The 15,082-nt window shown below is 39.8% G+C and overlaps 1 protein-coding gene across 1 annotated transcript in view; it reads left to right on the top strand.

Moving 5' to 3' along the window:
* The first annotated feature begins 715 nt into the window (after nucleotides 1-715).
* The window catches only part of TBX18 (T-box transcription factor 18), a 29,880-nt gene continuing 15,513 nt past the window's right edge, over nucleotides 716-15,082 (top strand). The window contains exons 1-4 of the mRNA XM_033103076.1: nucleotides 716-2,474; nucleotides 3,619-3,823; nucleotides 6,000-6,101; nucleotides 9,184-9,355. Of these exons, the coding sequence (XP_032958967.1) occupies nucleotides 2,177-2,474; nucleotides 3,619-3,823; nucleotides 6,000-6,101; nucleotides 9,184-9,355 (777 nt within the window). The 5' untranslated portion in view covers nucleotides 716-2,176. The remainder of the gene's footprint in view (nucleotides 2,475-3,618; nucleotides 3,824-5,999; nucleotides 6,102-9,183; nucleotides 9,356-15,082) is intronic.

Below are 15,082 nucleotides of genomic sequence, written 5' to 3'. Positions count from 1 at the left end.
TCTCTCCAACTTCGGGTCACCGAGAGCCTGGACCTAGAGCAGGGCCCTGCGTCCTCGGAGGCTGCTGATGTGGGCTTCAGACGCCTCAGCCTCGCAGCGCTCCGGCGCAGCCTCCCGCATCGTCTGCGCCGGCCCCCGTCCGCCTCGTCCCACTCCAATTCCCGGCCCAAGCCCTCCAGTCCTTTTCGCTCTCTTAGGCGGGCGCTGGTCCTCCGCTAGGTTTCAGAAACCTGGTCTGCTCTTACTTTTTAGGCTATACTACCGGCCTGGGGCTCCGCGGAGCATGGAGGCCCGCGGAGTCCCAACAGTTTGCAAAGCCTTTTTATTTTTTTGTTAAACAAATGCAAAACAACTCCTCCCGGTTGAATCGGTTTCTCCAGCTTTTAAAAGGGCCTCTTCCCCAAGAGTGTTAGGGAGTTATTTTTGACCCTGAGGCTGTCGGACCCCACCCGGCGGCGAGTGCGTGATGGCTGTGGGCACTGCGGGCTCAGGTTCCCACTCTTACGGTCGCCTTGGAGGAACCACTCGTTCGCCGAGCTTTGGTGAAATGTTTGCAGTGGTGAAGCTACTCGCTGAATCGCTCTACTGAAAGTTTAGAGAGAAGTTAGAGATAATAGGGCAGCCAACAATTGTGGAGGTTGAATTGAGCGAGGGAGAAGAAAAACAATCCTTTGTCGTCTATTTTATACCAAAGATTTAAGAGTAATATGCATCATGAATTTTATTCCACAAGAGATTTGCTCTATTTACAACCCATTTTTTGTTAATCCTGACCAAAAGTAAAGTTGAGATTACAAGCAACTGTATAAATATACGTTCATCATTATTTTTTAAAAAACTGTTGTTGTTAAAAAAAATTGTTTTAAATAAACAAGTTGTCCCTTTTAAAAGCCCGAGGGAAAAAAAGATGTGACAAACTGTCCAAAGCAGGACAAATATGAAATTAGGTTAAATTACAGAGATATTTAAAAACACAGCAATGGGAAATTTTATTGCATCTTAAAACTTATTTCACTTTGCGAAGTTTTTAGGGGTTTTAAAATTAAGTCCTTATTATTAAAGACATACAGAATTAAAATCCCACGACCTACGTTTTTAATTAACTTAATGCTTCTAAAGAAAAGGGAGGCTCCAAGAAAGGGCATACTTTTACTAACCAGTTCATGTGAGGGTCTGAGCTTATTTTGTTCTCCTAAATATGAAGGATTTAAGTATATCGTGAATTCTCACTCCCTCCCCAAGAAAAATCCACCAAGTAAAACATAAACAAACAAATAAGTAAGCCTAGTGTCATGTCGGGCACAGAGTGAGCACAGGAATGTTTGAATGAGAAAAGATGGGCCCAGTGGATGTGAATTCTCCTCACACCTCAAAATGTTCCGAGTTGTAGCAATATAAAGTGGTAGGGAGTGGGACGGGACTTAAAGGTTTTTAAAAGATTCTTGATATTCTAACTTGGTGATCATCTCGATTTAAAGTCAGGAGCCTTTAGCGGTTCCAGGTCCTGGTGAGGAAAGCTGGAGATTGGGCTGGACAGGGCTATTGGAAGCAAGACCGACGCGGTTCTGCGCCCGGGGTTGGCACATCCAAGCCAGACGGCGGCGCTTTTCGCTCTAGGTTTTTTGCGACCTTGTAAGGAAGTGGGCGCGGGCTGCACGGCGTCGGCGCTTCCTGATTGGTCAGCCTTCTCGGTGATTGACAGGGACACGGACTCCACCCCCTCCGCTTTATTGACACTAATGAGCAAGTTCTTCCCACCGCTCTCCTGACTGGAAGTGCTGACAGATCAAGGCAACAAATTTCAATTACAATCCCTAATTTGTGTCCGCAGAGTGTTTTTTACCCATGTTAGTCCTTTCTGGCGCATCAGTCGAGTCAGATCTTGGAACAGCAGGAAGAGGTGGAAGGGGTGGGAGCGAAGGAGTGCATCATTGAGCGCGCGAGAGACCGAGGAAAGGAAACTTGGCGGGCGCGTCGCTGGTTCCTCGGATCCCAACACAAGCGAGAAAGAGGAAACACCAAATTTGTTTTTGCCCGTGGCGGGGAAGGGGGAAGATCTCGGCCTGCGGGAAGCCCCAAGAGTCGTTCAAATTTTGGTGGGGGAAGGAGAGCGAGTGTGCGCGTGTGCCGCGTGAGTGTATATGAGCGAGGGGCGGGTGGGCGCCGAGCGGCGGGGATGGCCGAGAAGCGGAGGGGCTCTCCGTGCAGCATGCTAAGCCTTAAGGCGCACGCCTTCTCCGTGGAGGCGCTGATCGGCGCGGAAAAGCAGCAACAGCTTCAGAAAAAGCGGCGGAAGCTGGACGCCGAAGAGGCGTCCGGGGCTGTAGATGACGGAGGCTGCAGCCGCAGCAGCGAAAAGAGCTCCCCTGAGGGAGACGAAGGCGCTGCGCTCCCACCGCCGGCTGGGGCGGCATCCGGGCCCGCCCGAGGCTGTGCAGACCTGGAGCTGAGCTGCGGCTCCCGCGGAGCTGCGGGTGAGTCGGCCCCTTTCCGCCCAACTTCTCTGCGACGCGTCCCCTCCCAGCCAGCCAGGTCCTGCCATCCAGCACGGCCGCGGAGAACCTGAACTTCCACGAGTTGTCGGCGTGAGCGAGCGCCGTGTCCCTACGCGCCCGAGGCAACTTAACCAGTAGCGCATTGGCCGTGGGTGTCAGGGCGCAAAGCTCGCTGCTGCCCTGGTCGCTCTCGCCGCGCAACTCGTGTCACCCTCCAGACGGTTAAAACGCAGCTCCCAGCCTCGCTTCTCATGCTGCCGCCGCCCAGTCGGCGATCCGCACTCTCAGCCGCTGCCGTTTGCTCCGTTCAGCCGTGCAGAGCTGTGCTTTCCGCATCGGCCTCTCTTGGGGGGTCCAGTCTTTGGGTGCTCTTTTTTTCTTTCCTAGCTTTTAAAAGCGTGGAGGTGGAGGGAGCGATGGTATAACCCGCCCCCGTCCCAACCGGAACGAATGCCCTAAACCGTTTGGGCAAACCAGGAAGAGGGCGGCGTGTTTGCAAACGTGGTTTCCCGAAGGGTAACTGAACCGTTCCCTTCCCATCCACTATTGATTCCCGCTGCCAAGGCAGACAGCGACCGTGGGCTTGCTTTTTGCGCTTTTTTTTTTTTTGGCCCTTCACTGCTTGGCCAGGGCGGCCGGGGAGTTCGGCGGGAGCGCAGTCTGAAAGCTTTCTAGAGGGTGCCTCCGGCCCAGCCCAAAGCCAGGAGCTTCGGTCGCCTATTACGAACCAAGGCCCCAGCGCTTGGGCCCAGGGGCCGGGCACTAAGCTGTGCTCTGGGGGGCGCGGGATGTGTCAGGGTCTGCCCTGGGGCACACATCCGGGACCCCCGCGGCTGCGCGAAACATATTTTGGGGCCTTGATCTGGCGGAGGCGGGGAGTCCCATACGCGGCCCGCACAACTCTCCAGGACTCGGGACCTGAGGGTTGAGCTTCCCTTAGACGGGCAGGCAGTGGGGGTGTTTAACCTTAGACCTGTTTGTTAGAAGGACCCGAGGGCAGAAAAGCTTCCCCTTTTCTCCTGGTCCTTTTCTCTCCTGAGCCACCCTCGTGCGGTCCATCTCCCCATCTGGATTCGCCTCTTGAACTCTCACGGGTTACCCCTTTCTACCCTTTGCTGCCCAGGCGGCTGTGAGGACGGCTTCCTGCAGGGCGCTTCCCCACTGGCGTCCCCGGGAGGCTCACCGAAGGGTTCCCCAGCGCCCGCCCTGGCCAGGCCCGGGACCCCGCTGCCCTCGCCGCAGGCCCCGCGGGTAGATCTACAGGGAGCTGAACTCTGGAAGCGCTTTCACGAGATCGGCACAGAGATGATCATCACCAAGGCGGGCAGGTAAAGGGCGATCTGGCAAGAATGGCCCCCAGCCCTGGCCTCAGCCCACCCCTTGGGTGGGTTACGAAGAAGAAGGGCCTGCAGCGCGGTGGGGTCTCTGGTTAGCATGTTCACACAAACAGGACAAGGTCCCGGGTAGTGGATCACTTTTGAAAGTGGCTTTGCCTACCTATCCCGCAGTGCAGTCAGTGAGGGGCACAGCCCCGCCGCTCTCTTGTAGGGTGCTCCGAAGAAAATCACTGTCGCTGCCAAGGCGGTAGCCATTGCGATTGATACTCTGCGTGCAGGGTAGTTACAGATTCGTGGTCATATTTACGTCTGTGCAGGCATTTATTTAGGCTGTAGTTATTGTTTCTGGTTCATGGAACAAATCTACCCCCATGTGAAAACGAAGTTTACTTTTTAGAAAACCATGATTTGCTTTTTCATATTCGAGACATCTAAGTTGGTTCTTTATCTAAAGGTATCCTTGCAATGTGAGAAACAATGTGAGAACGTGATGTGTTGTGCTATTTTGATGTTAGACTAAGATGAAAAGTTATTGGACTTCTCGGTAATACATGCTTAATCCCTGCAAAAATGGTTACCCTGATTTTTGAAAACCATTCTGTTTGTAGATCCACAGTTACGTAGCTAACGTTTTTTCCTACAGGAAATACAACATATTAACCTAAATTTGCTGAAGAATACTAACAAAAGTTTGTAAGAAGTTATAACCGTTTTTTGAAAGTGTGAAATTTGCACATCCATCAGTTAGTAAAATAAACGGATTTTTGGGCCAGATCATATTAATTTGAGGGAGGCACAGAAATATTTGTGTTTTAAAGTTTTCAGTTCATTTAGTGCAGTGAAATCTATGAATGATATCTTCCTTAAAAGGAACTTTAAAAGCACACACAACTCTTTCAGGGAGTACACATGGCAAAAACCTGGATAGCATAAAAGTATCCAAACTTATTAGAAATTACAAAAACATATTTTATTGAATCCATATGCTGCCTTCTGCATTTTCACAGAGCTATTATTAATGATCCAAATTCAGTCTTCAACAACACAAAGCAACAGTTGTCTTATAAAGGATGTAGTTAAAGACCTTTACTCTTTATCTTACAGGTGCACTGAAATAACACTAAAACAGCCAGCGTATTAAACTGTTCTCATGCCTAGTTAGGAATAATGGACTTTCTTTTTTGTGCATGAGGTCTTTAATGGCATTATTGCTATAGAAAAAATTTGGTAAATAACAGTACTAAAATTTGTGTTATAAGGTTAAATTAGCAAAAATTAGATTAACTGGAAGGGTCCTAGACATAAATCATTAGATGGAAGTTTAAAAAAAGAGAGAAAGAACTGCTCTATTTGTTTTTTTATATACAATAATTTGCTGTTGTATTCCTTGCTATGTGCTCTTTTAAAAAGATAAGTGCATTTAGTTTACATCTCCTTTGATATGCATTTGTGGGGAGCCACGAGAAATTCGGATTTTCATTTGTCTTAATTGCAGTGTTTTGAGTAAGTGTGGTTAAATAAGAAAGTATTTTTCAGGTTATAATGGGGGAAGGAATGATTTGGTAAATATACATTGTGTTTAGTTTCTGCTTTCAATAAAGAAGTTTTACTATACCTTTCAAATTTAGAGCAACTTTTGCACTTCACCTTTACCATGCTGCAGACAGGAAGTCCTGTCTCAATAAAGAACATATTGTTTGGTTATAGCATGGCACATTGGCTCCTTGTGGTTTTTTATAACCCTTTTAAAATTTCACATTATAATATATTTTATCACTTTTAGAAATTCAAATTTTCTATTTCTACTATTTGGAATATTTTATTATTTCTATTATTAAAGTGAATATGCTGATTGATTTTTGTTTAAAAAATACTTTCTTTAGTGCCTTTACTCCTTCGGTGTACAAAATTCTTATGCTCTTAGTTATACTGACATTTCAGTAAACACAGAACGCAAGTACAAGGTACAGCAAATTACATTTAACAGCCTCAGTTTTGATATGTCCTGTGCTCTGATTCTTTGAATTAAATTACCAAAGTGAATGCTATAAATTTGTCCGTGTGAAAAATACAGATTCCAGAGGTTTCTTTGCTTATTCGTTTTCCATATGTAATCACAAACGAAAACAAAACCCAAACTCTCTTTCCTGCCCTCCTTTATACATAGGCGCATGTTTCCAGCAATGAGAGTGAAGATCTCAGGATTAGATCCTCATCAACAATATTACATTGCCATGGATATTGTGCCAGTGGACAACAAAAGATACAGGTACAGTGATCGGATGGGTACAGAAGGATAAGAAAACACTAGAATTTTGTAGGCTATGCCTATTTGATCTGTGATGACTATGATATTTGTTTCCAAAAGCCTATAGAATCCCCAGATCCATAATCCAGCACCCATCATATCCGATAGCCCAGAGGATGCCTTCTCTTCCAGTAAATGTGGAAACTTAATTTTTGTTTTGCTTTTAATAGATCTAGAAATGTCTTTAAGTACTGAGGACTTTTAATACTTCATTGTTGCCAAACTAAACCTGTCTTTTATATTGATTTACATTTCAATTAGAATTTTGAGAGGAAATGTAAGTAAAGCTTGTACATAGACATCCTATTTAATGAAATGTTCTATATTCTTTGTGATTGTTTTCTTTAAATAAATCCCCTTTATCTGGTTACATCCAAAATTGTCATTGTTTGCAGGCTTTTCCCCTTTACTTTGAGAAAATTATTGACGGATTTTTACAATTTAGAAAAATAAAATCTCATAATTCATTATGATATTGACATCTTTAAAGTGGTAATGAATTTGTTACCTTACTGTTGTTTTTTGATAGTTAACACAGTAATTTTTTTTTTAAACTGTGATATTTGGGTTTTGAAAGAGAATATATTTATGTAGACATCAAGTAAAGTTGGAAGAAATATACATTCTTCAGTATCAAAACAGCCTTTCTTTGCTGTTTTTCTTATTCAAGTAAGCAAATCAACAATTTTTAATGATGAGTCTTTTTATTTTCCTGAAGAGTTAAAAATGCAAACATTTAAAAAAGGAGATTTTAAGTAGAAGACCAGAAAATGCTGCTCTAAATTTTGGTCTTCTTTGTTTCTGTTTTTTTTGTTTGTTTGTTTGTTTTCATAAACACCTAGAACATTTAGTAAGTTTTTAAATGAAATCAGATTTGATTTTTATCGCTTTTTAAAATTTAGGGAGTTGCTTTTTGGAAACAAGTTTATGGTGTCAAAGTATACAGAGTTAATTAGTACAGGCACATATGGAACACTAAAAAATTGGTAATAAAAAGGACAGTTTTATTATGTGTGTTTTGTATATAAGTTGTATTACTTATTTTAATTCAATAACTCATTAGGAAGTTTTGCTAAAATTATATACATATACTGCATAACAGAAGCTAGAAGACATTGAAGTTTTTTATTTAAATATACTTGGTTTAAAATCCATAGTCTAATGTGGGTTTTGTGCTGAGGACTATAATGTAATTTTTAATGAACTTAGAAGTATTCCTTTATCTTCTAAGTTTGTCTCCTATTTCTTTCTCCAAATCTCTTTCGTATATTTTGGATGGTTTGTTTTACTTAACCGATTCTCATTACTTTCACGTAAAGCAAGAGCGATTTCAATTATTAATATTAAAATACCAGATTTTAAATGATCAAATTGTAAAACACAAGTTTGCTATCGCTTATATTGCTTCCCAAGAAATTTGCTTTTAGCATTTGTACTTAGAGTGTTTCAAAAAGAATATGTAATAGGTAGCATTTATTCTCTTAGTGGGTGTAGATTTTTGAATTATTCAATTTGCATACTTTTCCAAAGTTTTGATAGAGTTTATTACTCTATTTATTTTGGTAATAACACTATATCCATAGGGCAGTTGTTTTTCTTCATTTCTACGATTTACATTTGATTTTGCAACTTTTTCAGCAGTAGTGGAAAAACTTTTTTTGGCTTAATGTCTGTTATCAAAGTGTTATTTGGTCAAGTTAAAATGGTTGTAATTTATTAAAATGTAAAATTAATATTCACAAAAGCCTTTGAACTTAGGAACTTATTTATTGAAATTACACTATACCAATTAAGGAAGTTTTTAAAAATTATTCTTAATTTTGTGATGATGTATTTTTCCCAGTGAAAGGAATTAAAGAGTAGAAGGCATATTGAACTCAAATAGAGTAAAGTAACCATATTTGAAATACCATCTCTGAAACACCAGATATGTTATGAAAATGTTTCATGCTATTTTAAAAAGAAATTTGCATGCTGTACAGGTAGAATTCTCTGAGATTATTTGTAAATTATAGCTTTAAATTCTATACCATATTTTAAAATACAAATGTAAGAAAAACACCTAAGTATATACAGTAATTTCATTTTCTAAGTCAGTCATTGCTATACTAGTTTCTAGTTTTTGAATTGGTGTATTTTAACACTAAAATAATAATCTGAATGTAGGGTTAAATGTGATTTTATTACTTGAAACTGTTATATAAATTTATTATTCTTAGAGTCAACATATTTAACCTATATAAACAGAAAGTTTTATCTCTTAATTAGAAGAGTAATATTAATTAGATATGCCATAATTTTTAAAGTTTAATGTATATTTGAATTAGTGGTATTTAAAAACTATTTACAGAATTTTTTTACAACTGTTAAGAAAGATAAATATAGGAGATAAAAGCCTACACAAACTTTAAAAATTCAACTGAATACTTTATCCTCAATTTATGTGTAATAGAATAAGAAAAAATAACTCTAAATGATAATAGATGAATTTTTTTTTATATGAAAATAAAAGTTACTGAAACTTTTGGAAATTTCCCCTTGACTTTCTCCTATCTATTCCATCAGCCTATACATAAGCCTAAAATGGGAAGTGTTAAAGGAAGTGGGGCACTTTAAGATAGTATGACTCTCAAGTATTTTTGAAATTTACTTAAAGGTGAGCTTGACCATTTAATAGTTTCTTCATGTCCATTGACTATCCAGATGAAAAATGGAAACTATCAGAATACAGACAGAATGAGTAACGTGAATAAGTGTGATTTATAAGAATTCGGATACTTGCATTTATGGTGGCGATAGCATGCGTATTTTCACTAAATCCTTAACACACCACTTACTTTGAGTGGTCAATAGGTCACTGCTGCCTCAGAGAGCTGTGAAAAAGTTGTTGAAATCTTATTTTATATGCATTGGATGTAAGGAGCAAATCACTGTATTTTAGACTTAAAAAAAAAAAAAAAGGTTCACATTTTGTCTGATTCTACTGAATTGGAAATTCCAAGAAAGCAATAGTGCAGGTACTGAGCCTTGTCTTGCCTTTTAGGTATGTTTACCACAGCTCTAAATGGATGGTGGCAGGAAATGCTGACTCCCCTGTGCCACCCCGGGTGTACATTCATCCAGACTCGCCTGCCTCTGGGGAGACTTGGATGAGGCAAGTGATCAGCTTCGACAAGTTAAAGCTCACCAACAATGAACTGGATGACCAAGGCCATGTGAGTAGATGACCTTCTTAATTTGCCACCATTGATGGCACATCCATATCTATATTGTGCCAGACTGAAGGAAATGAACTTGACTAAGATCATATATTTCTGTCTTGGTTGATCAACATGTGCATAAACTGTATCAGATCAAGGTGATACTTGCATCAGAGACTATGCCTGTGGCCAGAGTATCCTATGAAGCACTTAATAGATTAAAACTAGATACTGCATTTGTATTGGAATGGAAGAAGCCCAGGCAGATGTTTTAGCAAAAAAATTTGTTTGAAATTCCATAAGGTGCTAATTATTATACTTTGACTATGAATACTTGGGAGTTGGGTTAAATAGAATAATGATTTATTGTGTCCTGCCTGCATTCAGCTCTTTTTCCAGCTGAGGCTCATTGTTTGTCAATAATATTCCATCTACAAGCTCCCAATTGTTTTATAATGACACCTGAGGTATCAAAATATGTTACAATAATAATTCGTTTTAGTCTAAAAACGCTGAAACATGATATGTAAGTCAAAGTCAGCCATTCAGATAATATAGTCATTTTTAACACCTTATTAATTTTTATATAGTATTGTTCCAAGGCAAGATTTCTACATTATAAATAAGTAACTCTGGATACATGATGATTTTCATTCAAAGTTAGCATTTCTATTAGGTTTCTGTTATTTGAGAGAGTTTTGATTGATGCAGGATTAAAATGCCTTTTCACTAGTACATCATACATAAAATGAATACCAACTAGTTCATTTCTCAAAGGGGTAACAGAAAGATAGCATATTTATGAGCGAAACTTTTAAAACAAAATGCAAACTGTCACAAACTGGTAATACTGTGATGACAGGATATGATTTGCAAGTTGCTAGACAATAACTTAAGCAACTGACCTTAATGAAAACATTCAAGTACAAATTTCATTGTGATTCAAATGCAGTATCTAGATTTTAAGACACATCTATCTCACTTTACCAGTGCTTTTGTTTATTTGTTGCCTTTTATGATTTAAAACAGAATCAGAAAGGTAGCATAGTAGATTTCACTTCTGAATCCAACTTCATGCCCTATATTTTAGTGCATGACTTCATTTCTCTTCTTTTTATTCTTTATTTATACAGTCAAGTTGTTCCAATTATTTTTCACTTGACTTCAATGAAAGAACACTAGCTACTTCTGTCTCATTGAAGGAGCTGACTGTGAAATATTGTCAGCATGCCCATTGAGGGATCTTTTATTTTTTTGGAATAGAAAAATTAAAAATGTCATCAAGTGTTACTTGTTTTAAAAAGCTTAAATATACTCTACTTTTCTGAGTTCTACAGTTTGGGAATATATCTTTTAAAAAGATAATTGGGTCTCAAACTTATATACTGTCATATATGAGGTACAAACTTCTTTTTAATAATTTAACACAGTCATTTCATAATTCTCATTCTTTCAGATAAAGTTTCTGGATGTATGTCTAATATCTGACATCTATAATACTAGGTATAAATCTAGTAATTTATCTACTCATTTGATTTTAACTTTGTAATTTCACCAGACTTTATTTCAAACAGTATTCTCTAGAGAAACAGAAACAATAGGATGTGTGTGTTTGTGTGTGCATACACACACATAGAGAGATTGAGAGATAGAGATAGAGATTAATCGAGAGAGAGAGAGAGAGAGAGAGAGAGAGAGAGAGAGAGAGAGAGAGAGAGAGAGAGAGACAGAAGGAATTAACCCATGCAATTTTGGGGGCTGGTAGGTACAAAATCTACAGGGCAGATTGGCAGGCAGGAGACCCAGGAAAGAGCTGATGTTGTAGCTCAAGTCTGAAGACAGTTTGGGGGCAGAATTTCCTCTTCCTCAGGGACCTCAGTCTTATTTTCTTAAGACCTTCAACTGATTGGATAAGACCTACCCACATTATGGAGGGTAATCTGCTTTGCTCAAAGTCTATTGATTTAAATGTTAATTTTATCTAAAAAGTATTTTTCATAGTAACATCCAGACTGGTGTTTGACCAAATATATAGATACTATGGCCTAACAAAGTTGACACATAAAGTTAATTATCACACAACATTTGTTTAAAACACAAAAGAATAGAATACAAATTGAAACTCCGGTGTTTATAACTAAATAACATTATATTTCAGTATTAGGAAAAACAAAAAACATGTCAGAAAACAGGCAAAATCCAGAGAAGTGTGTCATCTGCCAGTGAAATCTTTCTTTTAAGGTTGTGGCAGGATGTAATACTTTAATAAAGGGAGGTAATTAATGTGTATGGGGAACAAGAGAGAATGACACGTATCTGTGCACTTTGGAAGCAAGGAAATTGCCTTTGCAAATGGTAAAAATGCATCTATCAGTTAATACTAGAGGAGAATGTAGGTGGAAAAATTCTCTTATTTATTTAAAAAACATATTTTTACAAACATCTTTGTAAAATGTATTAAAAGATAAAAAGCCATAGTCTCTGCCTTCGGTGATCTTTTAGCCTAGATGGAGAGAGAAGACATGCATACAGATAATCACACTGTCTACTCAGAGAAGTACAGATGCCACATTATTCCAACCAGGCGAGACTGGAAAGGCTTCATAAAGAAACTGTTGTCTTCATTTACTCAGTTTGATGACTCCAAATGAGGTTAGATTAGAGACTAGGAATCTGTTTCTTATTCTGTTGTTGATGTGATTCCGAGCCTAGGAACACCCTTACGGTCTGCTTCCAGGGAGCTTTCTAGTTCAGTTGTCCCATTCCTCGTGCAGAGACCCCACAGGGACTCACCTCTTTGCCCTTTTATGTTGTGCCCTCCCCCCGCCCCACCACAGTTGTAAAAGAAGTGATGCTGAGCTCCAGTTTATCAAACTGGAGCTCAAATGAGAAGTAATTTCCTAACTTGCATTCTAAATCGCTTTCTTACTTTTTTTGTGCTCTCACAGTTTTCCTTTGATAAAGATGTGTAAGTGTTCACGATAATGACTTGAGAACTCCATGTAGACCTGGGACTTTTATTACACACAGAGTGATGCAGGAATCAGATTCTCCCAGGGCTGTGACTGGACCTAGAACTGCGTGAGATATGAGATTATGTGTCATTGTGGTTACCCTAAAGTGACTTTTCATCTTTTCAAATGCCACAGATTGTTTAGAGAGGAATATTGGTAAGGATCTAGAGGGGAAATGTCCCACCACTCCACAGTCAATCTGAATGCTATCAAGACTTTATCATCCATCCCTGCTTGCTCCTTGGGGAATCCTTAGCCAGCTCTATGTTGGATCCTATACAAACCAGGACTGGTCCTTGGGCTACCCATGCGTAGCTGGATAGCATGCTTTGGGGGTGGAGGGTATTTCCTTCTCATCACGTTCACCTGGAATTTGCTGTATGGAGGGAAACATTTAGATGAGTATTTCCCTGAAGAATTAGAAGACATTTAACAGGCGCTCCTTAAACCTCAGCAAGACTCATACCTGCAGTGTTGGGGTGCTTTGGAAGGAAGCAGGGCCAGGCAGCCACAGCCAGGGGACCTGTGAAAGAGTCTGTTTTCCCATCTGCTGCGGAATCATTGAGATGGAGGTACCCTAGCTCTAAGTTTGTCCTCATCATCTTCTCATGTCTCATGGAGAATCTGGTGGGGAAGCAAGATACTACAGGGGAAATTGCCACACTCTCCCTGATGGAAAGAGCGTGCAACAGCTTAGCGGTTCAGCACATTCATGTTCCTGGGCAAGTTGCTTTGGCTCTCTGAGGCTTGGCTTTCTCATAGGTTATATTGGAACCAGAGAATTTTGAGTGAATCAAATGAGCTGATGAATTTGAAAGTACATATTTGTAAGGAGTGCTTTATATACAGCATCACGCCTGCAACAAAACCAAGGCTGCCTTGCTGTAGAGCTTGTGACCTGCTGTGACTGCCTTGATTCCTACCATGTGTGTCAGTACTTGGTATCAACGGAAATGCTGGCAGCCAAGTTTTTGTTCTCTGCTCCTCCTTATTCCTTTGCTTGACTTGTTCCAACACTGCCATACAGGTCATCTAGAAAGTTTCCAGTCAGCAGGTAGTGCTTCCCTATTGATCTGTTTTTAAGGCACAGCTGGTATGTCTGTCACACTACAGGCATTTTTAGGCCCATGAGGTTGGAAATAAGTAATATCATGCTTTTTTTGACTTGAGCCTAGTGTCTCGAAAAAACATGTATTTATCTACAAACCTATACTCTGTATTTAGGGACATAGGCCCATGTGATATGTGTGCTGCTAGGTAAGGTCAAAAACAAAACACTCTTCCATCTAAACAGAATAGAAAGCATGCACTATGCAGATCATAGGATTATTTGAGTTTCAGTGATGGGCATTGTCATTGTGGTCTCCTTGTTTATAAGTCCAGTGGTTCTCGTTGTTCAAATTGTTCTATTAATTAAGCAAAATATTATTGACCACTTGTCATTATCAGTTTGATAATTCATTAAAAAGCAAATAATGCTATGTTATAAAGATGACTTGTTTAGCATTTCCTAACAATTTCCAGAAATATACTAAATTCCTACAGATGGTACTGAAATATTATTTTACTTGAATAATCTTCAGATTACTACTGACAGTTATCCTTTAATGTGCAAACATAGGCATATATCAGCTATTTCTGTACCCTACCACAATAGACCTCACCTTAAGTCATTTTGGAGATTCGGTGAGGATAGAAACAAATAAATAAAATAAAAATGTACATAGCTGTATGGAGAAATTTACTTGAGAGCACAAAAGAAACTCCTTTTCATTGACTAGTAAACAGAAACCCAAATCAGTTTTTGTTTCCTTCATTCCAAGTCAGTTCATTGTAGTCTTCTGAAATTGGCCATGCACTTTCTATTTGTGTAACGTGAAGTAGCTTTCGCCAATTGTTCTTCTGCTCTGGAATGTGCTGATCATTAGAATCATTAGAATTAGATCTTGCTTCTGTGTTTTTCACACTTTTTACTGACTCTCACAAGCCAGACATATTTTGTGTTATGACCTAGTGTGTGTGCGTGCACACACACGCGCAGGAAACAATGTTTTGCAAGATAATACTTATCGCTACTACAAGCAGCACACTGTTCCGTACTTTATTTTATAATTTTATTTATTTAAAATATTTCTGGTAGCAACCCTATAAATTAGTTTTGTGAGCCACTAATGGGTTACTGAAATTCTATCCTTTTTTACCTCTGGAATGAGACTTTTCCAGAGGTTGCAGATTTGTGTGTGTGTCCCCAGCTGATGATAAGGGCTGTCGATCCCTCTTCTCCTTGCCTCATACTTACGCTGCCTCCCTTTCAAGCATGTTTGGTGGGCACCATCACTAGATCTGCTATCCGGGCATTTTCTCTACTGATAGGAAATTTTAGGGTAAAAATACAAAACAAAACAAAACTAACCACTGTGCTGGTTATTACCAGAGAGTAAAGACATCCTCTTGTGGCAGTAATACAGTCTCCGGATAGAGGGCTATTTGTGTTTGGGCTGACCAAGATTCTGAGTTTGACTTATTAAACTGCCCGCATCCTGAAAAACATGAGGCAGGTCAACCACTGTTTTTTTCCAAGACTTTTCTTTATGCGTTTTCCCTCCAAACTGATAACACTCCAAAACCTGCATTCAAATCATATAGCTTAGGAAAGAGTGAGGCTTGTTAACTAAACTCATTAATGAATACTTGAATACAGACTCTAGCAGCAAATAGAAAATCCCAC

The sequence above is a fragment of the Rhinolophus ferrumequinum genome, chromosome 3 (genome assembly GCF_004115265.2).
Source record: "Rhinolophus ferrumequinum isolate MPI-CBG mRhiFer1 chromosome 3, mRhiFer1_v1.p, whole genome shotgun sequence".
NCBI lineage: Eukaryota > Metazoa > Chordata > Mammalia > Chiroptera > Rhinolophidae > Rhinolophus > Rhinolophus ferrumequinum.
Note: the sequence above shows the minus strand (reverse complement) of the source record. Positions and strands in the feature narration are given on the sequence as shown.